General features: G+C 49.8%; 1 protein-coding gene across 1 annotated transcript; it reads right to left on the reverse strand.

Moving 5' to 3' along the window:
• Positions 1-512: 512 nt before the first annotated feature.
• Positions 513-4420, reverse strand: PHLDA2 (pleckstrin homology like domain family A member 2). The gene is made up of 2 exons (XM_078682896.1): positions 3377-4420; positions 513-1634 (listed from the first exon to the last, which is right to left on the reverse strand). The coding sequence occupies exon 1, from the start codon at positions 3943-3945 to the stop codon at positions 3415-3417; it is 531 nt and encodes a 176-aa protein (XP_078539022.1). The 5' UTR covers positions 3946-4420; the 3' UTR covers positions 513-1634; positions 3377-3414.
• Positions 4421-27452: the final 23032 nt, after the last annotated feature.

Here is a 27452-nt window from a genome sequence, read left to right on the forward strand (position 1 = left end):
CGGTTCAAGCTTCGTACAAGCTAGGGTGAACCATCTCCAATATTTAAAATTGGCTCCAGGGAAGGTGACGCAAGTAATGCTTTTAAGGTAAAAGGGGGACAGAGATGAGGGGGTGCCATTCACAGTCGTCTGCGAGGCCTTCATGTGGTTATCTTGCCACTTTCAAGATGCAGTTATCCGCTGAACAGCCCAGATGTGAGTATGCTAATAAAGGACTCTTTTCTCCACCTATAATCACTGCTACTTCCCGTGTAGACTTGGCCTGTCTGACCCACTCACCAAGGGTTAACACAGGATTCCATGTTATAAGAACCGGCTTATTCCATCCCTGGGATTTCCATTTACAAATCGAATCCGAGGTGTTTGCGGGTGTGACTCAAACAAACAGAAATGCTACATCTCCAAGAAAGCACGTATATCTTACATGTAAGCCCTAGTCTTTAGAGCCAGAACTGTGTTACAATACCATAAAATGCACCACTTGTTCAGAAAAGACACACTGTAAACAGCTGTTTTGGTCGGATGTGTATTTATTGCACGTTTTCAATACAATTTGCTTTTGTTTTTTTCGTGGGGGGTTTTGTTGGTGTTGATAACAAACCACGGAAAAAGAGCAAAACAATGTTTACATTTCTTATATTGGTCGGAGCTCGGACAAACACAATCAGAAGAGCCGCCCCACCCCAAACTGCATCCTGCCACTAGTTACTGCATGTGTCTGGATTGTTTCACACAGTACACTAGTCAGAGCCGAATGGGTTTATCAATCTCTGCAGTTAGGACTAGAGGGTTACGGGTGCCTGATGGGTAGACCCCCTTCTAAATTAAGAATTTTTAATCCAGGTAGGGTTAAAACACACGTTCATCCTCCCGAGGTCGATGCGTTGAGTACCCTAGACTTGAGGTAATAGTAACTACTGGTATTAACATGAGATACAAAGTTCCCTGACTGTGGCAACAAGTTACATACAATGAACAAGTTATCAAGTAATCCCCGGACATTAACAGGCCTTCACTGCAGGAATTAATGTGTCCCAGGGCGAGTCCAAAAACAGGATAAGGATTTGCATTTTTTTCGGGGGGTGGGGAGCTGGAAGCAGGGGAGAAACAAGTTGAGGTGTAATTAAAACAACGTGGGGCGGCCAAATCCAATAGTTATTATTAGGTGAACACGTGTATTTTTGCCTGCGAATAGAATCATTGATCCATAAAACAGAAGAGGGCGGCCATTCATTTGTGTTTTAATTTATACAATGACATGGACGAATAAACAATATTAAGTCGAAATATTAAAGAAATAGTCAAATAAATATACATATAGATATCACAAATAAATTAACCTTCTCGACTGGTCCTCGCATGATACAATATATATTTAAGTGGAATCATAAATAAATAATGTGGAGGCTTAAAGAGCCTGCTAGGCCGAAGCCGCACTGGAACTATGTCTTTCAAAGTTCATGAGACAGTCTTCCTTAGTGCCTGGGCAAAAAAGCCTGCGTGCGCTTCGACGCGCTGGATCAACGGAACGGTTACGGCCTCCACTTCCGGCCTCAACTTCCTTCTTTGGCACTCTGTCCCGACTTGGTCCGTGAGCAGTAATCCAGTTCATGACATGTCTTGAACAGCAATATCTAAAGAAATAAAATACAGGGATAAGTATACATGGAGATCACACAGCGCTGAAGTTATTAGCTTTCCAAATTACATCTCACGCATGCGCACTGCTGAAGAGAAGGTGGGCGTCCAGCGTCAGGTTTCTGAAGTGCCCCTCTGTTGCCGGGGCCAGCAACGTGCTGGGGAAGCGCTTCATTTGGTATGGTTTGTACCCAGGCTGTGTCCGACATTCATTGGGCTAAGAACCCCCCATATCCTAGTCTAAACCCGGGCCACTGGGATATTATGAGGCTGACAATATACCCGTGGTCCTGGGTTTGCGCTCAGCAAGCACCGGGCACCATAGTGCACCTGAAAAGCGCTGCTGGTTGCTTCGCAGCACAGGGCAGCACTCGCCTCACACAGGATTTCAAATGTCTTTTTTAGGGAATTGTCTTTGGCTGGGCGTCTGCTGTCCTGGTTCCACGACTACAGGTGTGTGAGCGCCAGGTTTCTAAGCTGTTCACGGGAAGACACCTCAGCCAGCAGCTCTAAGAAGCCGAACACCACTACACTCTCGGAGTACGCTGTCAAAAGCCCTTTACCAACCGGTGCCAGGTAATGATCAGCAAAACCATTGTCTGATGTACATAACTATATGTGGGGTAAGAAAAAAGTGTAGCGTACCCCTCGAAGCGCCTGCTTAGTTCGGAGAAATGCTAGCGAGTGCTGCTCGGGGATGTGTAAAGTGGTTTGCCAGCACTGCGAGGCCAACCGGTGCCCAGGGGTCATTAGGGCATCCGAGGGGCAAGTCTTTTCAGTTCGAGGGCACTAGACCCATAATGGGTGGGCGCCACCTGTGCTGCTAGTTCTGGGTTAAACACGAGTGGTCCAGGCCCCTGCTGTATAGGACGAGGCTCAAAGATCTGCTCGCCTTAAGCCACGTGCGTACACGTTTTAACTACTCTACAATGGTTTGCCAGCGGGAATACGTGCAATTGGTACTAGTGGAGGCTTTACATGAGCACAGGTTACATTATACAAGGACACATTTTTGGTAGGCGCTGGGAAATTAAGGGCCATATTATCAAGAACGGCGATAACATGCCGCTAAAGCGGCGATAAGGGGCTTGATAATATGCCCTTGTGAATTCCCATAGAAGCCCATGTTCACACCAGAACTTGGGCTTCTAAGGCAATTCACAAGGGCATATTCTCAAGCCCCTTATCACCGCTTTACGGCGATAATGTTATCGCCGTTCTTGATAATATGGCCCTACGTTTTTTTGCCCAGAATCACAGGATGTTGAGCGGACGCCAGGTCTCAAACCTGGGGGCATATTAGCAAGAACCTTGTTAAAATTAGCGCTGTTTTAGCGGCAGGAAATAGCCGCTAAAACGGCGATAATGGGCTTGCTAATATGCGTTATAGAATTCCAATAGAAGCGCACATTAGATGTCCTGCACATCTAACCTGGGCTACTATTGGAATTCTATACCGCATATTAGCAAGCCCATTATCGCCGTTTTAGCGGCTATTTCCTGCCGCTAAAACAGCGCTAATTTTAACGAGGTTCTTGCTAATATGCCCCATTGTTTATACAGCTCCCCTCATTCCCATTCAAGCTCCCTGTGCATCCGTGGCAGCACCCCAGGAGATAGCCACACAACCACGCACCCTACAGTGGGACCCTCCCACAGCCCCGGCTTACTTCAGATGGTACACCCTTGCATCCTACAGTGGTACCCCCGCGCCCCCTCGCCTCTGCCAGATGCTCACCTGCTGGTGCTGGCTCCCAGCGGTAGGGCTCGGGTGGCTCACACGCACCTGGCCGTGGGCCGCTCGGCGCTGCTGGGGCGCCGCACGTGCGAGCCCTGGCGGGCCCTGAAGTGCTGGATGGCCTTCTTGTTCTGGAAGTCGATGAGGGCCATGGTGATGGCCGCGTTCCAGCAGCTCTGCTCGGAGCAGCGGAAGTCGATCTCCTTGTTCTCCGTGGTCACGATGGTGAAGTAGATGTACTTGCCGGTGCGCTCCACGCAGTCCAGCTTCTTGATGGAGTGGAAGGGCAGCTCCTTGCAGCGGGCGCGCCGCGGGCCGTCCGCGTAGATGGCCAGGCTGTCCTTGGTCAGAACGCACACCTTGCGCTTCCACAGCTGCAGGAGGTTGTCGCTGCGCTTCTCCAGCTCGCCCTCCATGATCACCTGCGCCCCGTCCGCGGGCATCCTGGCCCGGCCGCTGCGGGAGTGCGCCCGGGAGCGCGGGGTGTCCGAGGGCTGGGCGGGCTCACTCCCCATGGGGGTCCGAGAGGCCAGCGTCGCGGGGGTCGGGCTCCCGAACTGGGGGCTCATCGGATCCTTACAGTCCAGGGGCGGGGGGCACGGCTCTTGCCTCAAACTTTGCGCCTTCACTTTTCGTAAATGCGCCCCTGTAGCTCGTTTCAGTCACACGTATGAGGCCCTTCCCAGGTCCCGGAGGTGTGAAGTGAGGTAGGTGCGGCAGCTGCTGCTCCGGCTGCGGAATGAATGAACTTCTTTCAGCTCTCGCCCTTTATTCAAGCCTCTGACAGGCACCGGCTCTTCCGGACCCATCCTCGGCCACTCCCTGCCCTGACGCGGGGGCGCAGGAATGCGGTGGTGCCCGCCCAGCGCTGACTCACCCCCGGCTGCGGCAGACACAGACATCCCGAGCCCTGGAGCAGGCCGTGGGGCGGGGGCTGGGCGGGCGAGACCGGCCACCTGCACAGCACGGGCCACTGACACCGCCCCGGGCTGAAGGAGCGTTCATTCATCACCGTGAGAGGCGCCCGCGGGCCCCGGCAACAGTGGAGAGTCCGCGCTCTACTCGCCTTCGTTTCTATTCTTCCTCCCTCCCTCCCAGCATCCACCGTTTCCTTCTCCTCCCCACGGACCTCATTTTCCAGTATTTACTTTGTTTAGAAACGGCAGGTGTCATACGACGTGCTACGTGAAAACAATGTATTGATTGACATTCGGCCACCGCTGGGAACTCGGCAAGTGCACCCCGAGGTACAAGTGGCCTGCACCAAGCAGTACTCAGCTGAATAGAAGTGACCCACTGCACCACACCTACCTGCATTACGCCCGCCTACACCCTTAAACAACCTGCTTACCACTCTCTGGCTACCTGTTCTCCCTACAGGCCATCACTGCTAAAGTCTGCCCAGTGCTAGTGAGATGTGTGCCCGTCTGTTCCCAGTGCTCTTTCCTTCGTACACTTTCTGCCCCCTTCTTGACCCACCTTATTTCCTTTCACTACTCAACAGCTCCTTGTCCCCGCCTGCCTCTGCACCCCTCCTATCCGGCTGGTAGCCACCTTACTCCATATCAGCACACTGTTTCCACTGGACTTTCACGTGGAATGCGCTGCATTCTGGGAGTTTCTGCATTGGTTTGCATCCATTGTGCTAATTAGATGCGCACACTTCATAACAGACCATGGTAGTTTTAAAGGCTAGGGCTGGAAGGGTGTCTGTGATGACACGGAGTGAGGTGATCACCTCTGCTCGCCACCCGCACCTGCTGATTGCGCGTGCTGCCCCCTCCGTGGCTCTCCCTGCTCTGCTTACTTCCTGTTCACGCTGGCCTCGGCCTGCACCAACTGGTCTGTACAGTAGGGAGAAGAGGAACTCCCCTGCCTCTAACACTTCTGAGCCATATGTGAGGTTCTTTCTCTTGTTTTTTTCATAAACCACCCTTTGTTCTACATCGGTATCATAAAGACTTACAGAAGTATCTTGTTGTGCCAAACATTCTAGCTCCTGACAGACCCTCAAAATCTCACCAGAGGGCTCACAAATGCACAGTGACTTGTAGATCATATGAACATGCACTGGCGCAACTCTTCCCTAGTCTTCCAGAAAACCAGGGGCCATATCTACAACAAAGAAACACAGAGCTGTGCCGCCTGTCATTTGGCTGCACTGCGCTGCGTTACTTGGAAGCAGAGGGACGCGTCATATCTACAACGATAAGACGGATACCTTTGCTCTCCCCTGCGCTGGCGCATAATTGGCTGCCATGCGCCGATGCAGGCATCCTTGCCCCATGGTGCAAGCGAGCAGTGACGTAACGAAAGCTGAAGGGGCCCCCTGCAAGGTACACAGAGGACCCCTGCTCCAGATTGAACCCGGAGCTCTGCGGCGTGAGTACAGTGCTAAGGGGGCCCCCTGCAGCTCGGGGCCCCCGCACTGCAGGGGATGCGGGGGCCTGTGTTACGTCCCTGCAAGCGTGCCTGCGTTGTGGGATGATTGTTTTTGTGCAGGTGGCATACCTTCCTGCACAAAAACAATTACAAGAGGTGTATTTCCTCTCTCTATGTGTGTTGCAGAAAGAAGCACGCATAGAAAGAGGAACAAACGAGGAGAAACCAAAAAAGTTCTCATTGCGCCTCCCTACGATGTAGCATTCTGACGCATTCCAGGGTTCATGAAAGATTGTGAATCTGGGAATGCGGCAGAACCCATAGGTGTTGCGTGGGAACACTCATGAGTTCAGCCACATGGCAAACCCTTTTTAACCAAAGTACTGTGTGAAAAGGAGCCGTATTTACAAGGACACGAAAAGCCACGGAGGGTGGCTTTACGTACCCTTGTAAATATGGGGCAGCAAAATGCGCCGCCAGTGCCTCACAAAAAGTGATGAAACTGAGGCACAAGGGTATTGTAAATAAGCCCCATTGTTTCTAATTACAGCAAGGGGGTGTACAATTATCAAGCAACTGGGACCTACGTATCCAGTATGGCACATACGTCTTTGAGAATATCCATTGAGATAAGACATGTGTACTGGGTGCACTTGTGTAGACCAGAGCTATTGCATCAATCATACGTTTAGAGGCTTCAGAGGAATGAGGAAGACCGGAGACTCTGTAAAGATAAAACCTCAGGGCTTATTTACAAGAAACGGATGCATCTGCAGATGCGTCAGTTTCCATGCATCTGCGTGTGTAAAACCCTTGTGCCACCATGGATGCACTGTATTTATAATACGGCACACCATGGTGCAAGGATTGACAGATGCGTCAGAAATTTGATGTATCTGTTGGCGCAAAAGTCACGCAGTGCTGGAGTCGTGTCACAAGCACAAAGCAACTCTTGCAATACATGGGGAGGCCTATTCCTAATCTATTCCTAATACACTGCGTCACTCCTTACGCCTGCTCCAAGAAGCCGCAGGGTTTTTAAGCAGTAGCGTCCTAGAAGTGGCGCAGATTTCACTGCGTTACTTCTACGCGGCTTTTTCGCGTGGGAACCCCCACCCTGCATAAATTATACCCGACGCAGGTATAATGTAGCGTAGGGCTTTACAAGGTGACACATCTCCCTAGATGCGTCACGTTAGAAATGGGCCGCAACATGGCGCATTGTTTACGCCACCAATGCATCACAAAAAGTGACGGAACGGCTGCGCAAAAGTGTTGCAAGGTGCTTGTAAATTTGTCTCATAGTACCTTAAGTATTCAACTGATGGGCTACAGGTCGCTCCGAGGTGTGTTTTGTAATACAGGTGATTTCTGGGCAATCAGGGCTGTTGCTGGGCTTTTGCCTCTCCAACAGAATTGAGTAACCAATGGTGCCAAGTCCTTGCCTGTGTCCTTGGCAACAGTGTTTGTTTAGGTGTAACACATGCTGACCTGCAGGAACTGGCTTAGTCCAAGCCTAGTGAGCACAAGGATCCTTCCTGCTTCATTCAGTGACTGATATGAAAGAGTCACATGCACCTGGCTTGTAGATTCTACCAGGATGAGGAAATTAGTGGATAGCAAGGGGGGTGCAAGGAACGGAAATCCGTACTCACTATGACCACACTATAATGACGATCATATAATCTTCGTAGCTATACAGGTGCAAAATCTGAATGTCATATTATAAATATTGTGCCACAAAAATTCCGACAACAAAAAATATTGAGAAAAGTAAATATAAGGGTACAATACTTGATGCCGTATATATGTACCTTAATGTACATATCTTCAAGATGAGTAGACTTGTAATTAAGAGTGCTAACATACTTACTTGCTTGTCAATACTTTGGCTATGACATACTTATACCACACTAGTTCTATAGATAATATTCTAACATACAACCCTAAATACACCCCAAAGGAGTTCCAACAAGTGTAACCCACCTTTCACCAAACACTGCCTTTTGGAACAATGTTTTACGAATGCTAAGATACCTTGTGGAAAACGTGACAGTTCTAATTTTGAAATTCAGGTAAAAGTTGTGTTTGCATAGTTTTCTCTCGCTTTGAAATCCTTGTCTTATTTTAAACTCTATTTGAACTTTACATCAGTCACCCCACATGGTACACATACATGCGCAAACTACATGATAGTGTTTAAAAATGCATTTTCCTTTTTAATTTTTTTTGTTTTATACTGCAAGTTAAAACAGACTTAATCCACTGCTAGGTAATAACATGCCAATAGTACCATGCAATGGATACAAGGTATTTTCTTCGTCCACATCTTGCTATACCGGACATTGTATTGGCCTCAAACATCACAATATTTGCGTGGTTCAGACCTATGTACGACCCACTTTTCAAAAATTCAGGGGGACTTATTTATGAGCCCCTGTGCCACTTTTGCACCGCCGTTGCGTCACTTTTTGTGACGCAGGGGCATCGTAAAAAATGCTCCATGTTGCGCTCTATTTACAAAGTGACGCACCTAAGCAGATGTGTCACTTTGTAAAGCCCTGGGCTAATTTACAAGCCCCTTGCACCACCGCTACGCCACTATTCCCATTTTAAAAGTGATGCACCAGTGGCACAAGGGACTTGTAATAAGCTTCAATGTATGCAGGGTGGGTGTCCCCCGCAAAAAGCCTCACAGCAGGCGTAAGACTGACGCAGGCCCTTTCACTTAGTGTCTGCTCCATGTGAAAGGACCCATTGCTGGAGTTGCGTCTGTTTTCAGACACACCCCAGCAATGCAGCACTTTTGCGCTTACAGATACGCCAGTAATTCTGACGTATCTGTCATTCCTTGCGACATTTTGCGTCATACGGTAAATATGACACATCCATCATGTCGCAAGGAGGGCGCAGTGAAAACGGTCGCATCGCTGTTTTCACGCAGCGATGCAACAGTGTTCATAAATGAGGCCCAGCAGGATTTATATCTTCACAATAGCATTTGAATTAATATGGGCATTGTTTTGCTATTACGCTGGCTGGTTTTACATTGTTGCTGAGAAGAGTACTCTGCTAGGGGAGGCACATGAAATAATGTTACCTCATCTTTCTAACTTGCCCACTCATTGGTTTTGACAGTAATGTCATTTCCTAGGCAGCGCAGTTAGTCCAGGGCAGCGCCATCCGCCCACTCCCGGCCAGCAGACAATATGGGGCTTGTGCTGCACCGCGGGCCTAACTCTGAGCAGAGAACGGCTCTGGTGACGTCAGAGGGAGGAGGGAGTGCCAGCAGGAATGAGGGGGAGGCGAACTGGGACGGCCCCAGTCTGAGGTGGCACCACACTCTTTCCACAATAATGTGGACCACACACACAGCGACTGGGGCTTTAAGCAGCTGCCGTCTTAGTCACGCGTGCAACTGCTCCATCACACACACAATTAGACGTGGAACTCGGTTCATATGAAGGTGCTAAGCTAAACTGCCTCAGAATCACCAGCGCCCCGACCTTCTCCAAGCAGCGCCCCCTCACTGGAGGGGCAGCTATGCCCACTCCTCCTGGGCAGTATTGCCACCCACGTCCTTGAGACTCGAGCTCTGCTCCTAGCCCCAGGGAGAGGGACAAACCATAGGCGTGCCATGCCGGTTACCGCCTCCTGGGTGCCCTGTTGGCATCATTGCCCTGCACTGCACTGCGCTGCTTGTGACACAACGGCCCCTCTAGAGCGCTACAACTTCCAGGAAAAATTCCAGCGGACACAGTGGGCCGTCTGCCGCTTTAGGGGGCCAATGGCCCTACTCAGTGGTACACGGCGGACCCGGCCAGGGAAAACAAACAATTGCCCCACACACAGGGAGAGAATTCCAAGCACATCCGGTGCCAATGTTTTTTTGTTTTATGCTAAAACAAAAAATGAATTCTTGCGGGAGTGAAAAATCCTGGCTCCCGTTTGGTACTTATGTATGCCTTTATGCACTGACGTCATCGAGATGGGGATGTCTAAATGTGGTGGGCCAACGCTCACCAGGCAGGGGGTGGGCCACCTGCCTAGCAAAAAAGAATACTCTTAGGACCTACAGGTGCTGGTGAATGTGGGGTGAAGAGTGGGGGCCTATCTTTGAGGCTCATGGTTCCCCGGCCTGGATTTGGAGCGATCAACCCGTTTCTGCCCGAGGACCCTCCCTGGGGCCACCAGAGGAAACCCCGTCCGGCTCTCCACCTGCCACCGGGCACCAGGTCATGATGGCAGTCCTCTTTTCCTATTTACGGTGGGGCGAACCTCAGTGGACCTCCCAGTCCCTGGCCAGGACTGCAGTGCGAGGATGGTGGACCTGACCAGAGAAACCAATGACCATGGTGGCTGGGAGAATTCTCCCTGTGTGACCCCGCCCTGGAATGTTTTTTATGTTTCTGAAACAAACTCTCGCGTTGGGAGATTGTTTTAGGTAAATAAAAGAGTATGGCGAGCGGTGCCAAAAAAAAGGGACGTCTGCTTTGTGTCCTCCTCAGTCCTCTGTGCATCCATCGCACCAGCCAATGGATGAAGGGCACGGAGATCCCAGCCAGGGAGGTGTAGATCGCTCTTTGACTTTCACTGTGTTTAATGTGGGAATGTAAAGAATGTATTAAATACACTATAAAATAAAAATGTGAATTACCTATTAGGTATTATCTGAGGTGCCTCCTGTTCACAGCAAGAGTGAGAAGTCAAGGCATTGAACCACAGCAAAGATTTAACACAAAAGGGATGGCGTTCAGATGCAAGACTGCATCAGAAAGACTCACTCACAAAGAGTTAACTCGAGGGGTCTGATACTGCACCCCATGTCTGTTCTATCGCAGGGAAGTAACTATAGCAATGTAAATAACCACGCAGTGTTCTATAGCAATGTACATAACCACAGTGTTCTCTTTGCAGCATAGCAGCTTTGCATGCTACAACGAACTATAAAATCCAGGAAAGGACCTATTTATGCAGCAAAAAACACAGTTGATGGACAGAATGTAGAACACTGTCATACATTCATCCCAGTACAAGGATCTGGGCCTCAATCCATCGTTTTTTTGCAGTCCACACCACCCTGGGTTAGACACTGGCTATATGCAAATCAGCTCTGACCCTGTGCCTCATGGGAACAGTCCAGTCCGAACTACCAAGCCATGTCTTTCCCAAACCGGAATCAAGCATGCAAGGACCGGTTTCTGGCTATCAGCCTTCATCAGCCTGGATAGCTTGACTCCAGTGGTGTGGAGAGCCTGGGACTCACGTCTGAGCATACCCAGCCCACTCGGGGTGAAAATTGCAAAAAACACAGTTGATGGACAGAATGTAGAACAATGTCATACATTCATCCCAGTACAAGGATCTGGGCCTAAATCCATCGTTTTTTTGCACTCCACACCACCCTGGGTTAGACACTGGCTATATGCAAATCAGCTCTGACCCTGTGCCTCATGGGAACAGTCCAGTCCGAACTACCAAGCCATGTCTTTCCCAGACCGGAATCAAGCATCCAAGGACCGGTTTCTGGCTATCAGCCTTCATCAGCCTGGATAGCTTGACTCCAGTGGTGTGGAGAGCCTGGGACTCACGTCTGAGCATACCCAGCCCACTCGGGGTGAAAATTGCAAAAAAACACAGTTGTTGGACAGAATGTAGAACAATGTCATACATCCATCCCAGTACAAGGATCTGGGCCTAAATCCATCGTTTTTTTTAAGTTTTTTTTTTTGCAGCAGGCATGGCTACATAATTTATGAGGCACGAAAAGGCAAACTATGCGGCGTAATGTGGCACATTTTGTGATAGGATCACTGTACATTATTTGTGCCATTTTTACTCAGTGTAAAACTGTCTGAGCAAATATTTTACCGTATTAGTACCAGTTTATCACCCACATACAGCAATAAGAAATTGAGAGTTGACCAATAAACCTTTCTGAAGGGCCTTTCACTGAGCGGGAACTTGTGTCGCCACCTTTTTAAGCAACTTTTGATCCGTTTGAGTTAGACTTTTTTGTGTTAAAATCTGAAGATTATGCACAATGATGTATTATGTGGCAAATCCATCAGTATGCAGAAAACGCAGCAGCGACAGAATCGCATAATTCAAGTGGCCCTGATTATATTCATTCACTAATGTGAACAATATGAAACCCAACCAAATAGGTTATCAACAGACCACTTTGACTCAGGTTAACAGGAGGCCCAGAACCGAAAAGGGTGCCAGATTCTGAAAACCCATTTTAATGTTATCACTCACGTATTCAGCTCCGGTGCGCTTTTAAGCATATAAACCACATCTTGCCAGCAGCAGCTATTCCCACAGCTGATAGCTCGCCTTGTTCTCATGTTGCTGACTTTCATTACACGAGGAGGGCTTGGTTTGAGGAAGGCAGCTAGTCTGACTCTGGCCTGCTCTGTACATGTAAGGGCATGTTCTGTAGCAGGAATTTACCTCGGGTTGAAAGTAGATATTTCTGCTCGACTCCTGTCTGCCTCCCTCTGGCTTCACAGACAAACATGCCCAAGGGATGAATGTGTTTCAACATCTCTAACAAAGCAAAGTTAAATATAACCCTGGTTTGAATATGGAGCACATTTTACCAGACTCCCACTGATCCCTGGAAAAAACACTACTTACACACTGATGTTATTAATTCTGTTCATTGAAACCGCCATGTAACCCTTGGAGTCATTTAATGCTTTTTAATACAATTTAAAGTGAGCACGTTGCCTAAACCCGAGGAACATTTGAGCTGAGATGCTACATAAGCACATAAAAATCCTTTGGGCATTGATCAGCTAACTCAAACAGTCACATCTGAAATATCTAAATGCACCTTCATGTCCACTTGAATAATCTGGTACTGGATCTCTCTAATGCCATATTACTTCTTTAAATGAAAATTCTGTTAGTACATTCTTTTCAAATTTAACCCATTATAAGTAAAGTGGACATTTAAAGAACAATAATGCTGTAGAATAAAGGAAAGTGATTGATAGACCTGGCATCTTTTGGCGTGTTTCCCCTGTCTTTTTGCTCTCTGACCTCCTGGTTTTGATGCCATACTGCAAAAAGAACAATTGATGGACAGAATGCAGAACAATGTCAAACATTCACCCCAGTACAGAGATCTGGGCCTAAATCCATAATTTTTTTGCTCACCATGCCATTCCAGTTTGGACCCAGCCATATGAAAATCAGTCTCGACCCTGCGCCCAAAGGGAACAGTCCAGCCCGAACTGCCAGGCCAGATTCTCCCTGGACTGGAAACAAGCATCCTAGGACCGGTTTCGGGCTTTCAGCCCTCATCAGCCAGGATAGCTTGACTCCAGTGGCATGGAGAGCACTGGAACGACGTCTGGGCATACCCATCCCACTCGGGGTGACAAATGCAAAAAGAACAATTGATGGACAGAATGCATAACAATGTCAAACATTCACCCCAGTACAGAGGTCTGGGCCTAAATCCATTGTTTTTTTGCTCACCATGCCATTCCAGTTTGGACCCAGCCATATGCAAATCAGTCTTGACCCTGAGCCCAATGGGAACAGTCTAGCCCGATCTGCCAGGCCAGGTCCTCCCTGGACTGGAAACAAGCATCCTAGGACTGGTTTCGGGCTTTCAACCCTCATCAGCAAGGATAGCTTGACTCCAGTGCCATGGAGAGCACGGGACCCACGTCTGGGCATACCCGTCCCACTCGGGGTGACCAATGCAAAAAGAATAATTGATGGACAGAATGCAGCACAATATCAAACATACACCCCAGTAGAGAGATCGGGGGGCATATTATCAAGGGGGTTTATCTCCCTAGGACATGAGGAGCAAAACACTGATGGATTTAGGCATAGATCTCTGTACTGGGGTGAATGTTTGACATCATTCAGCATTGTGGCCATCAATTGTTCTTTTTACATTCGAAGCAATTCAGCAAGAAACAAACAGAGATATTTTCTGTTTGCCCACAATGATAACTTAAGTATATTCTTCATGACACTAAATTAAAATTTTAGAGGTCTTCAAACTGTGGGACGCGCCCCCTTGCTAATCCCTGACTGTATTCCTGGGGGGTTGCAATACCTCAGTAAAGACATGTAAACGAAGATAGCCTGGAAGTACGACCTTCTTAATTTGGTGCGTTTCCAGACTATCTTCATTTACAACCAGATCTTGAAGAGCATGAAAAGTATGGAAACCGTGGTCTGGAGTGCCACGGGGCGGAGGTCAGTGAGTGTGATGGAGGGTCAAAGAAGTGGCTAAAAAGAACAAAATATTCGTAATAACTGCATAAAAAGGCACACACAGTGAAATGAAAAATAATGCAAGCTAACCCCTCCCATGCGCCCGCGATTTTGAGGAAGTGCAGAACTTCCTCAAAACGGGCGGGGCCGCGTCGGCCATTGGCCGACGGCAGCACCAGCGAGGTAGCGTTGCCGTCGGCCAATGGCCGACAACAGCATGGAAGGGGTTAAACATCCAATGATTCTTTGTAAATAACATAATCTCCCTGTACCTAATACATGAATGTGACCTTGTGTAATATAACTGGTGCTCATGTAAAGTGCTCCAATATCTTCAGGTAAAGTTTGCACTATATAAAACCACAAAAAAACAAATTGGTGGAACATGTGAAACCATAGCTGGTTAATGTGATGACTGCAAATGTCTGTGTGTGTAACCAGAATGGCACTAAATTGAATCTTAATTGATGCAATATGGAATAGTCACTTGTGTATTTATAGTGCTATGAAACCCAAGCCTGTGACACAAAGCATTATGAAAATGTAAGTCATTATTTTAGGTTTAACTCTTTTTATTGGAAAACTGCACCTGGAAGGCAAGTCATACAGGATAGACAATACAACATCAGCAGCAATAGTATACATGAAAAAAGTACAGATAGTGCACGGGAGAAGCTTTGAAGAAGTCCAGTACTCATTAGATCTGGTGCTGCGTTGTTCAAAAACGAGAAGTGCGGCATGCCAATCAGGCGAGGACTCCCTTAATCCCCCCCAACCTCCCAAAACTCCCGCCCGCCCTCCCCGTCCAGTGCCCAAGTCCATCTCTCCCTATGTTGCCTCATCAGGTCTCAGATCGGAGGCTCGCCCCCCCTCCAGCACTAGGACTCACCCTCCGGCTTCGGGAGGCGTAATAAGCGGAGGTACCGTGGGCATGTAAGTTCCCTGAATTCTGTGATCAGAAGAGTGCGGAATGGCTGCCACATTTCCTCAAATTGGTCTATGTCTCCGGCTAGGGCAAGGGACATCTTCTCCATCCCCAGCACCCCCCATAGTCGGTGAAGCCAACCTGTAGCGGAAGGGATAGTTGCAGTGCGCCAGTGTACCAAGATGTTTTGGATCGCGGAGCCCAGTGCAATGGCCATCTGGCGTCCTCTCCGAGAGCGTAGGGGGTAAGTTAAGGGGTTTAGGATTCCAAGTATGATGTAGGCAGGAAAGCGGGGCAATTCAGTGTGGAAGTGTGTATCCACGTCATCAATTACCTGCGTCCAATATGGTTGTATCAAAGGGCAGTCCCATAAAATGTGTAGTAGGGTGCCTAGGTGTCCACAACCCCTCCAGCAACTCTTGTCTTTGCTATGATCCATTTCCCCAATGCGTTCCGGCGTATAGTACCAGTACGTGGTCACAGTCAGTCCTGAGTGGTATGCCGAGTGCCGGGCTCGGTAGGATATGTGGCTCCATTCTTTGTGGCTCAGGGTCCTGCCCAATTCCCTCTCCCACAGCTCTCTGCCCGGGTTGTAAAGATGGATTGATTGTGGTTGGAGGAATTTGTAAATGTCTGATATGAGTTTGGTGTCTGAAGTGCGAGTCAGGAGCCATTGCTCGTACGGCCGGAACAGTCTGTCAGCTGTCTCCCTCACTTGCGGCTGTAGGGCCCAGTGGCGCACCTGAAGGTAACGCATGCGTTCCGTTTCAGGGAAGTTGTATTCTTGTCGGAAGAGGGGGAAGGGGAGCACTCCCTCCGGGCCATATATGTGACATAGGCAGCGGCATCCAGCCGATCGCCAGTGGGCGTAGACCCCCCTCGCCATTCCCGGGGTAAAGTCCGGGCTGTCGACTAAGGGTGTGAGCGGTGAGGGGAAGGTGGTGAGATCGTGTACCACATTAGTGGCATCCCATACTCGCAACGGGACCTGTGTAACAAATGAAGCGTAGAGATTAGCCGGTCGGGCTGCCTTGCGAAGGAACGGGATTTCCTGCAGTGGACGTCCCGCTATCGCTTGATCCTGGAATAACCAAGGTTTCTCGGACTCCCACCTGCTCCACTCCACCAAACATCGCAACTGTGCTGCTTGGAAATATTTGCGCAGGTCCGGAATTCCTAACCCCCCCTCCTCCGGGGCAAGCATGGACAGGGCCTTTCGCATCCTCGGCTTCCGGCCCTGCCAAATGAAGCGGGCGAGATCTACCTGCGTTTGCCGGAGCCACCCCGTGGGCGGCTGAAGCGGCAATGCACGGAAGAGGTACAGAACTTGAGGCAGGATCGTCATCTTCACAGCTGCAATTCTGCCCAGCCACGAGAGGGGAAGGCTTCTCCATCGGTCCAGCTCCCCACGAACCCTAACCTGGAGAGCGGCGTAATTGACCGTCGACATAGCCGGGAGCGAAGAGGTCAATAGGATCCCCAGGTAGGGCACGGATTTAGACGCCCACTGGAGGGGAAGGGTAGTCTGCAAGTATTCCCTAGTGGAGGGGGTCAGGGAAAGGTCAAGAGCCAGTGATTTCTCGGCATTCATCTTGAAGCCTGCTACCGTCGCGAATCTCTCCAGTTCCGCCAGGCTCGCGGGAAGGGCCGTCCGTGGGTTATCAAGTGTGAGCAGAACATCATCCGCGTAAAGGCTGATTGTATGTGTATAGCCGCCGAATTGTATCCCCGTTACCGCGGTGTTACGGCGGATCCTCTGGGCTAGAGGCTCCATATAAAGAGCAAAGAGCAGGGGCGATAGAGGGCAGCCCTGCCTTGTGCCCCTCTCGATGGGAAAGCTCTGGGAGCTGTAGCCGTTGACTCGGACTACTGCTGTGGGAAAGGTGTAACAATTGAAGATGAAAGTGCAGAACTTTTCACCGATGCCAATCTTCTTCAGGACCATTTCCAGGTACGGCCAGTGGACGCGGTCGAATGCCTTTTCGGCGTCAACCGCCAGTAGCGCCCGTTCCCCTGGGGTCCGGGATCCCTTCTCTATAAGATGAGTGACTCTTTTGGTGTGGTCGACCGTTTGGCGGTCCGGTATGAATCCCGCCTGGTCTGGGTCTATTAGGCCTGGCAAGTGGGGACTTAGGCGTGCCGCCAGGATGCTCGTGTACAGTTTGAGGTCGATGTTCAGTAGTGAGATGGGACGGTACGAACCACACTTCGACCTATCCTTCCCCGGCTTGGGGATAACTGAGAGAGACGCTCTTAGAAGGTCCCGGGGGATAGCCCCCGGCTCCGAGAAGGTGTTGAACAGATGGGTGAGGATCGGGGCCAGGATAGTGCAAAAGTACTTATAGAAGAGACCCGTGAAACCGTCAGGTCCCGGGGCCTTCCCTGGTTTGAGTTTAGCGATGGCGGATATCACCTCCTCTATGCGGATGTCCCTGTCGAGGTGTTACGCCTGCGAGGGCTCCAGAGAGGGGAGCGCCACCGAATCTAAATATTCGGCCGCCGCCCGGTTGTCGAGCCGATCCCCGGCATAGAGAGAAGTGTAGAATTCACGGAACGCGTCCGCTATCTCTGCATCTTCCGTGACTGTCGTCCCATCAGAGCGGGAGAGCTCTTTCACCGTTTGTTGGTGCCGTAAGACTCGGAGTCTGCTCGCCAGTAGCCTGCCGCACCTGTCCCCCCCCGTGTAGTAGGCATGTCGTAGCCGCAGGGCAGCGTATTCCGCCCGGTCCGTATCCAGTGCGGACAGGAGGTGTCTGGCTGATTTAAGCTGTTTCCAGATCCGGGGGGCCCCCGTCCTTTGATGGATGCGTTCTAATTCCCTCACCTGGTGGGTAAGCTCGTCTCGCTTGAGCTGTCTATCTTTATTCTCTGCTGCGGAGACGGCTATGAATTCCCCTCGGAGCACTGCCTTCATAGCTGCCCACTGTGTCGCCTGTGTGGTATCATCATTAGCATTGTGTGACTGATAGTCGTGGATTGCATCTTGAATGCGCTTGACTACCTCTTTCCTATGTAGTAATGTGTCGCGGAGGCGCCACACCCTAGGGGGGTTAGCGGTGGGAGGCAGCGTGAGGGTGGTGGCGACCGGTGCGTGATCCGAGAGCGAAAGCACCCCTATCTCCGTTGAGGTGGCTAGTGTACAAACCGGGCCAGAGGCTAAAAGATAGTCTAATCTAGCGTATGTCTTATGCGCGTTGGAATAATAGGAATATTCCCTGTCATGTGGGTGAGCGCGGCGCCAGAGGTCATGGAGATCTAGTTCAGTGAGTCGGTCTGTACAGTCAGTGGAGAAAGCCCCGGCCTGGGGAAAGCGCTGCGCTGATCTATCTAAAGCTGTGTTGAAGACCATATTGAAGTCCCCCCCTAATATGATGTGTCTATCTGGGGAGGCGGTGATGTCTGACAGGGCGGAGTGGAGGAAGAGTTCCTGGCCCTCATTAGGACTCTAAATGGACCCAATGGTGAACAGCAAGCCCCCCAGAGCAAAGCGGTACGCCAACAGCCTCCCTTTCAGTTCAGCGCATTTGTGTAAGACTTTACCCTTAAACGCCTGTGCCACTAAAATCGCCACACCGCCGGTCTTATTGGGGCCAGAGGAAAAGAATTGAGTGGGGAACTTTCGGGTTCGAAGTCGGTGGCAGTCACGTGTCAATAAGTGCATTTCTTGCAGAAGACAGATGTCTGCCCGTGAGTGTTCTAGCAGAGACAGTACGGCCCGTCTCTTGACCGGATTGTTGAGACCCCGCACATTCAGAGTTAACACTTTAAGAGTGGTAGGTGGCATGGTGTCAATGGGATGTGAACTGGCGGTTTAGCCTGCCTGATGAGGTAAGAGACAACGGGGTCGGGCTACGACCATTGTATGTAGAACGGAGCACTGGACAACCCCCCCCAACCATCCCTCCCCCTCCCGGAATCCCCCCTTCCCCCCATCCCAACCAACCCCACAGAACCCTTGCGTGCCCCCCCACCTCCCCAAAACAACCCCTGAAAAGAGAACTAGTCAAAGTCTCGAGCCTACTTGAGCACAGCGCAGGTCCGTAGAAGGTCAATGTAGAGGGTAACGTGGCAGCGGCCAAACCGGCGGCTCCCCGACCCATCCCCCCAGTTAGAGCTATAGAGGGAAGTTATACCCTTAGATAACAGTGTCTTACAGTTTGGTCGCCGTATTGTCTGCTACTTCCTGTACAGCCGCCACCTGTTCCTGAGCGACTGTGGTAGGGTCCGGTTTCGGGATGGACCTCGGGGATCGCCTCCGTCGTACTGTCTGCCATCCCTCTCCCAGGCGCCGCAAGGGGCCATCTTGTGATCTGCTCGGAGATGCCTCCCTAGACCCTGCTTCCTTCTGCATGTCAATGTTCAGTAATGCACACGTGTCGCGGAGTGACTTGAGTTGGTGTAGTGATCCTTTCCACCTAAAGATCAGATGGAACGGATGACCCCAGGAGTAGGGAATACCATTGTCTCTCAGAAAGGTTGTCGCAATCCGGAAGGATTTACGTTTCTGTAGAGTGATGCTGGAGAGGTCCTGAAAAAGGGCTATCGGGTCACCTCTGAAGAGAATTGGCTGTTTCGCTCGGGCCTCTCTCAAAATACGCTCTTTCACTGGGAAATCTGGGAAAAAAGGCCAGTATGTCCGGGGGGGGGTGCTCTTCGCGCCATGCCGACCTTGTGCGCACGGTCAATCCGGATCTCAAACTCCTCCGATTCCCCCAGGATCTCCCGGAATAGGTCCTGCAGATATTCGGCCATATTGTTCCCCTCGGCCTTCAAAGGAACTCCCCGGACCCGTGTGTTGTTCCGCCGAGAGCGGTTCTCAAGGCCTTCCGAGTGTGCCTGTAAGTCCACCTGCTGGTCCTGGAGACGGATAATCTCCTGTTGCAGCCGCTCCACCTCCATGCTGCGGGACTGGTCTGCCTCCTCCACCGTCGCAACGCGTTCGCCCAGGCCGTCCAGGTCTCGACGCAGTTCCCGCTGTTCCCTCACCAATTCTTGTTTCAGGGTGTGGAAGTCATCCCTCAAGGCGTTAAAGAGGGAGGCTAAGAAGGCTTTGGTGATGGGAGCAGTCTCGTCATCCTGTCCCTGGGGGCTAGCCGGGGTTTTCGGGGATGCCGCAGTCTGGGCCTTCTCGCTCTTCGGCGCACTTTTGTGGAGAAGGTCCACGATATTACGGGATCCTTTGCGGCTCGTGTGTGCCATGTCGCCAGTGTATGGAGCCGCCGGGGTTCCGACTTGGGTCCAGAGGGGCGGAGGTGGCACAGCGGTGACGTTGGACAGTCCTAATGGAAGCTGTGGGACCGTCAGGATCCGTATTGTGGCGGAGGCTGGATTCCACTCGCGGCTCTGTGCGGGCAGGGCGGTCCGAGGCCGTCCGGGGCGGGCTGAGTTCAGGCCCGGGCCAACGACCAAGGGGAGGACCAGAGGGGTACCTTAGTTAGGCGTTGTGGCGGCGAGTTCCCCCTCTCTCTGTCGGTAGCTGTGGGTCAGGGGCCGAGAGACCAACCAGGGTTCGCCGCGCCTCCGCTTGCGGGTATGGGGTACAGGAGTCTCTCCTTCAGGCTTGAGTCCCCAGCTGCCGGCTCTCAGTAGCGGGTGCACACTCCGGGGGAGCACTGCCCTGATCAGGACCCTTCTCATGGGCCTCAGCGTCAGCAGCCCTGGTTAGGATGTGCCTCCGAGGTGTATGGAGAAGTCTGTGCTCCGTTCCTCCAGGGTCGGAAACTGCACCCCAAGTTCAGCCCTCGACGTCCCTGCAATGCTGCCCTAGACCGGCGTTCGCCGGATCCAGCTCCCCTTCTAGGGGCATGTGGCTCCGCCAGGAGTGCGCAGTGATGGCTCCGGTGTGGCTGCGGCCTACCTGGGTGGAGACCCGATGCTGTACCCTCGTTGCTGCCCGCCCGGCTCACCCCCGTGCAGGCTCAGACCCTCGGTGGTGGGGGGGGGGGCGTTCGTTCCCCTCTCCGGAGGACTGCGGAATCCACGTGGGCCCATCGGCCGGAACAGCCCTCCGGTTCTGGCCTCCTCCGGACCAGGCCCCAAGCCAGGGGCTTGGTTAGTCGCTCTGTCCGGGCTGCCGTCGGCCGGTGTTGCCGTCCACCGGAACGGGTGGAGGTCCGCTCCTGAGTTGCCGAGTGCACACCTGAGGTGGAGGCTGCGCTCGCCTTCCCCGACTGTTCCGCTCCTGGCAGCAGGGGTCCCGGCTCACTCCCGGCGGCAAGCGCCCGCGGCCGCCATTTCTTCGCTGGATAGCGGCGAGAGCTCCTGGCGGGTGTAGACCGGCTCCGAGAGGCAGCGTAGTCCTGGTCGTCTACAGGGGGGCACCGGAGGACGCGTGTCGACCCAAGTTATGGAAACGGCATTTTCGGGGTATTGCACGCAGATATAGTAGGGCTTTGGGGTTCAGGGCCGGAGAGCCTCGTAGAGAGACGTCCGATCAGGCCACGCCCCCTAAGTCATTATTTTAAAGTAGTTTTGAACACAGTATAAGCTAGGCTCCTGCAATTTACTTTTGTTTTTTGCAGTTTTATATAGCACAGATTCATCCGGAAGTTACTGGAGTACTTTACGTGAGCATCAGTTACATTAAACAAGGTCACAATATTTTTTAGGCATGGGAGATTACGTGATTTGCCCAGAATCACTGGATGTTGAGCAGACACCGGGACTCTAACTTGGTTCCCCAGTTTCAAAGTTGGCAGCTCTAGTCATAACACAACATCCTGAAGTAGTGTTGGAGATAAAATAAGTACCTTCAAAGTACATATTTTAACAATAAGTAATCAGACTGTATCTTGTGCTAACATTTTATTAAATCTCTCATTACCCCAGAACTCAGCTGCTAAAATAACTCCCTTATGTTACATCTTAAAAAGAATACATCTTTGTAACCATTTAGCTTTAAAAGGCTTCGTCAGTTAAAGGCGTATGAGAAGGCCTTTTCCTTATTTAGCTCTTTGTACCCCACCCCCCCATTCGCTTTCAGGCAATGGCACCTCATGGTCAGTATTAACGATCAGGGACAGATGTTTTTGTAAAATGTGAGTCTACGGGGTGGCAGGAAAGAGGCAAACAGGGTTGCATTTAGATGCTGAGCCCTAAAACTTTCGACCCCTGGGCTCTCAGAGTAATGGCTGAGGAGAAACAGTTAGATCGATTGATAGTGTTTAAAAGAGGGGGGCACTGTGGGGGCTCATTTTTCCATTTACAAATGAACAGAGAAAATATTCTTAGAGAGATGTCCCATTCTATAGGGGCTTTTTTTTTAAAGGGCCATCTCTATCATTAGTGCAACAGGTCTTGGGGGCCAAGGGACCATGGTACCCCAATTATGTTTGTCTTATTACACACAGAAAAGTGAAGTGGGAGGCCATTGTCCTTTGGAGCATTGGAGCCCAGGTCACTCGGTGTTTTTTCCAACATGTGTCAAAACATATTTTTTGTACTACAGGTACTGTGGAACCAGGGACCCGTGGTATGAGGAGCAAACTAAAACCTAATCATGGCAGTTTTACTATCCGCCATTGCTTGTATGACAGCTTAATGCACACTTGTTATGACAATGTTGCTTTCGGCCTCGGAACAATGGTTTCAGGGATGAAAATATTGAAGCAGGGGAGACACCATAGTTTAGCCTCTGAGAGATGGTATAGAGGGGGGTGTGGTAAGATGCAGCCATGTTTTTAACAAATGGCAGAGGAGGCAGCCATCTTTGCAACACATTAATTATCATTAGTGAAGCAGGTTCAGAAGCACTAAGGCCCAGGGTTCTGAATGACACACTGCATCACAGTTATGACTGTCCTACTTTGAAAAGGGGGCATGGGAGGTTATTTTCTTATGTAGCATTAGGACACCTTTGCAAAAAAAAGGGTTACAACATGTGGGAACTCTTTTTTTCCTTGAAACTGACAGGGAGCCTGTTGTAAGATTGGAGTGATGGTCAGGCAAGGTGGTGATGAGGTGAAAGAGGCAGTGGTGATGCGCTGCTACTCAGGGCCTCAATTATCATTATTGTGGCAGGTGCAAATGCATTGGACCCCAGGAGTTCGACTGGCTAGCAACACTCCAATTATGGGTAGCAGTATATTTAGGTCAATTGCTGGCTTTGACGTGTTTGCTATTTTATGATTCTCACATTTAGTGTGCACTATGAACTACAGAGCAAATACAACTGAAATGATCTCTTAAACTCCACCCTCTGAACTCAGCCTGTCTTTCCCCATCCCCAATCTTTATAATAAAGTTTTGTAGGGTGGCCCGACATTAAAGCATCTTGCTTAGGGGGGTCATCGCAAAAAAGTTTGAAGACCTCTGCACTAAAAGCACCCGGTTACAAGAGGATAAAGCCGTGGGTGATCCATTAAAAACCACGTAGGCCACATTTATGAAAGGGTTGCGTTACTCTTGTCTCATTCAATGGGGTGCATGCGCGATATGGTCCCTTAAGTGCGATTTATCAAGCCTCACAACGCCACCTTGCATGGCCTTGAGTGTCTCGATTAATCTGGAGTAACACACAGCGCAAATCACTATGTTGTGTTACTCTGCCAAAGGGATACTTTCCATGGGTGGTGCATGGGTGTTCCCGTGCAATACTCATGGATTTGGGCTCATTCCCAGATTTACCATAAGTGGTAGATCTGGGAATCTGTCAAAACTGCTACACATCCCCAGGGGAGTGCCAACAGGCAGAACAATGTTTATTTCTCATTGTTTTTTCTTTTCCTCTTTCTATGTGTGCAGCATTCTGCAGTGCACATAGAAAGGGAAAAATGCCTCTCAGGATTGTTTTTGTGCAGTCAGGTGCCCCTTCCTTCACAAAAACAAATATGCTTACAACGCAGGCGCCATTGCACCATGAAGATACAGAATAGGACTGAGCCTGAAACTTTAGCCAAGAGCAGATCTCCTATTTAATGGGATGGGAAACATGTGAGTTTGTAGCATAAACAAAGTGTTTATTTAAAGACACCACAAACGCCAGAATAGTTGATCAGCAAAACAAAGCCAACGTAAAATGAGAAATAATCAATCAAATGTGCACCCTGCATGGTGCCAGGATGAATTGCAGGCTGAGGCGGTCACTGCGCTGGGGGAAGAAGGCTGCAGTGGAGAAGAACATCTGGGAGTAAGGGAGGAGAAAGCACTACATCCAGCTACCTCCCCGCTGCCCAGTCCCTACAAGACAGTCTACCATCAGCAGTCAGAATCTGATCTCACAGCGCACAACAAATTAACCATCCTTCGCGAGTGTCGGAGGAGAAGGAGGAGTCAAGGAGATGTAGAACTGTTCTAGAAGTGCATTTTATCCGATGGAATCCATTTGGTTCAGTGGACCGATTCATAAACTTTCTCAGGCCACAACTGTGAGGCACATGTTTTAAGCAGTGAGAGTTATTACGCCCTGTCATCCCTACATTTATTTGAGAACGAACACTGACAATAGGTGTAGCCCATGAAATCTGTTGACTTGGCCAGTGCTTTTCGTTCCCTTAGATGACAGTCGTGAATGTGTGTGCATCTGTTGTGACCATCTTTGCATTCTTTTTCTAATACTTTACGAACATACATTAAAGAAATGTCCACCGCAGATGTGAACGCATCTAAAAAGTCCATCTTTGATTAGGGTTTCTTAAAATATAACAAAACGGATTCAGGCTGCTAGTCTGAGGTGTGAGAGTGCTGTGTGCAAGGTATATTCTAGTCTCTCAGGTGTGGGAATGCTGTGCGTAAAATGACCTGGTAGCGTAAGGTGTGACATTGTTGTATGTAATTTGTCTTCTGGTATGAGATGTGACAGTGATATGTGTAAGGTGGCTGCTAGCTGTGAGGTTTGAGAACTGTGTGCAAAGTGGCGGTTAATCTGAGGTGTGCCTGTGCTGTGTGTAATGTAACTGCCGGTCTGAGGCGTGAGGGGTCTGTGACTGCTATGCTGTGGGGTGTGAGAGTATTGTGTAAGGTCACTGCTAGTCTGAGGTGTGAATGTTGTGTGTAAATTGGCTGCTAGCCTGATGAGTGTAATTGCTGAGTGTTGAGTGACTCCTACTTTGAGGTTTGATAGTACTGTGTGTAAGGTAACAGCTAATGTAAGGTTAGAGATAAGCTAATGTAAGGTGAGAGTGCTGGGTGTAAAGTGACAGCTAGTGTACGATTGCTGTAGTTTGTCTGTTAATCTGAGATGTGGCAATGATGTGTTTAAGGTGACTGCTATCTGTGAGGCGCGAGTATTGCGTGAAAACTGACAGTGATTCTAAGGTGTGTGTCTGTGTGCTTTATCTAAGGCAACTGCTGGTCTATGAGGATTGAGAGGTCTGTGTTTAAAGTGACTGCTGGTGGGAGAGTGTTGTGTGTAAATTGACTGCTTGTCTGAGATGTGTAAGTGCCAAGTGTTAGGAGACTGCTATTTTGAGGTGTGGACAGTACTGTGTAAGGTGACTCTTAATGAGGCATGAGAGTGGAATCATGTGTAAAGTGACTCCTAATCTGACTTGTGAGAGTGATGTCTGTAAAAAGACTGCCAGTCTGTGAGGTGTGAGAGTGCCATGTGGGAGGTGACTGCTACTATGAGGTGTGTGATTGCAGTGTGTAAAGTGTCTGAAAGTCTAAGATCTGACAGTGAGGTGTGTAAAGTAGCTGCTAATCTGTGAGGTGTGAGTGCTGCGTGTTAAGTGACTTATTCTAAGGTGTGAGAGTGTTATATGTAAGCAGGGCACAAGTCCTAAAAAAAGAAGTGGGAGGATGCTGACGTCACAACAGGAAGTGACGTCATGAAAGGTGGCTTGCACCATCAGACTCATTGCCTCCCCTTGCTCACCCCTTAGATGCGATTGCATCAGAGAAGCCAGCGCGTGAGCAGCGTTCTGAATGAGCTCCGATCTCGCCCCAGAGAGGCCAAAGAGTGAATGTGTGGCTCCATTTGCTCCAGTTATCGAGCTCCCGTTAAAATAAGTGGGGGGACGCCGTCCTCCCACGTGGTACCCCCACTCGAGCCTTGTATGTAAGGGGTCTGCTAGTCTGTGAGGTGTGGGAGCGCTGTGCGTAAGGGGACTGCTAGTCTGAGTTGTGAGAATGCTGTAAGGCCACTGTTAGTCTGAGGTGTGAAAGTGCTGTGTGTAAAGTGACTGCTAATCAGTGAGATGCGAAGGCAATGTATGTAAAGTGACTACCAGTTTGTGTACAGGGCAGTATGTAAAGTGTCTGCTAGTTTCAAGTGTTTGAGTGCAGTGTGTGAGGGCATTGCTGGTTTGAGCTATGAGTTTGCGGAGTGTAAATTGACTGCTTGTCTGAGCTGTGAGAGTGTTTGTGAAAGGTGAGTGCTATTCTTAGGTGTTTCACAGTACGGAAACTGCATTGGTAGCTGTTATTGATTCCATCAGAATATCGCTAGACACCAGACTGCCGGCGATGCAAGTTTTACTCGACTTGTCAGCTGCATTTGATACAGTATCTCATTCCATCTTGGTTCAAAGACTCTATGAGATAGGCCTCTATGGAAAAGTCCTGAACTGGCTTACGGATTTCTTGGTGCATGCTCTGGAAGCTTCCCTCTTGTTCTCCATTGGCCCCCACACTGAAAGCTCTTCATTGGCTTCCAGTGAGAAAACGGCCTCTGTTCAAGCTTGTCTTGTTCATAAATATTTGGCTGGTAGGGTTCTGGTCTTCTGACTAGAAAAACTTTCCTGTTACTATCCTAGTAGAAATCTTAGCTCAAAAGATCAATTGTTGCTACGCCCTTGCCGCATCCGGACTGCAAGACACAGCGGAAAGCTGTTCGCTTAGCTGGCTCCTTATCATATATTCATATTCAATCCTAATCAGATCTCAACAGCTTTAAAAAAACTTTGAAAGACCTGGCTATTCAGATTGGCGGTTTTGCTTAGCACTACACAGAGCGCCAAGCTACTCCCTCTATACCAAATGCATGTAAAGTAACAGAATTCTGTAAGGTGACATGTTTATCTGTGAAGTGTGAGTGCTGTGTGTAAGATAACTGCTAGTATCACGGCTAGTTCTGTATTTAAGGTGACTACTTGTCTGAGGTGTGAGAGTGCTTTGTGTGAGGCCAGATTTTCAAAAAGGTCACGCAGTGCAGCCCCCAAAGAAGCTGAGCTGCGTTGCGTGACCGGGAGAGAGCAGAGATATGGCTCTCTCCCCTTTTCTAAACGCCTGCGCTGATTTCAGATGCCTTGCACCAGGCACACACCTGAGCACCATAGTTCTAAGATGCATGCCTGAACTAGCATAGGTTTTGTACAGGAAGGATACCCTCCTGAATGTGAAATTGAAGGAGGACGTGGGACGCCGGCAACATGGATGCCTAAAACTACCATAACTTATGGAAATGCTATAGGGGTTGTTGCTAGTACCCTGAAAAATTTGAAGGGCTGTTTAGTCCCCTTTACCAAGTCCCGAAGTTTGGAGCCTGAATCCTTGATATAGGATCTTTTATTCATTTTGGACCTAAAATACACTCTATTTAACATTGTTAGGATGTACTTATTCCTACAGGAATTATGCTCTACA

Source organism: Lissotriton helveticus, chromosome 3_1, assembly GCF_964261635.1.
Source record: "Lissotriton helveticus chromosome 3_1, aLisHel1.1, whole genome shotgun sequence".
Lineage (NCBI taxonomy): Eukaryota > Metazoa > Chordata > Amphibia > Caudata > Salamandridae > Lissotriton > Lissotriton helveticus.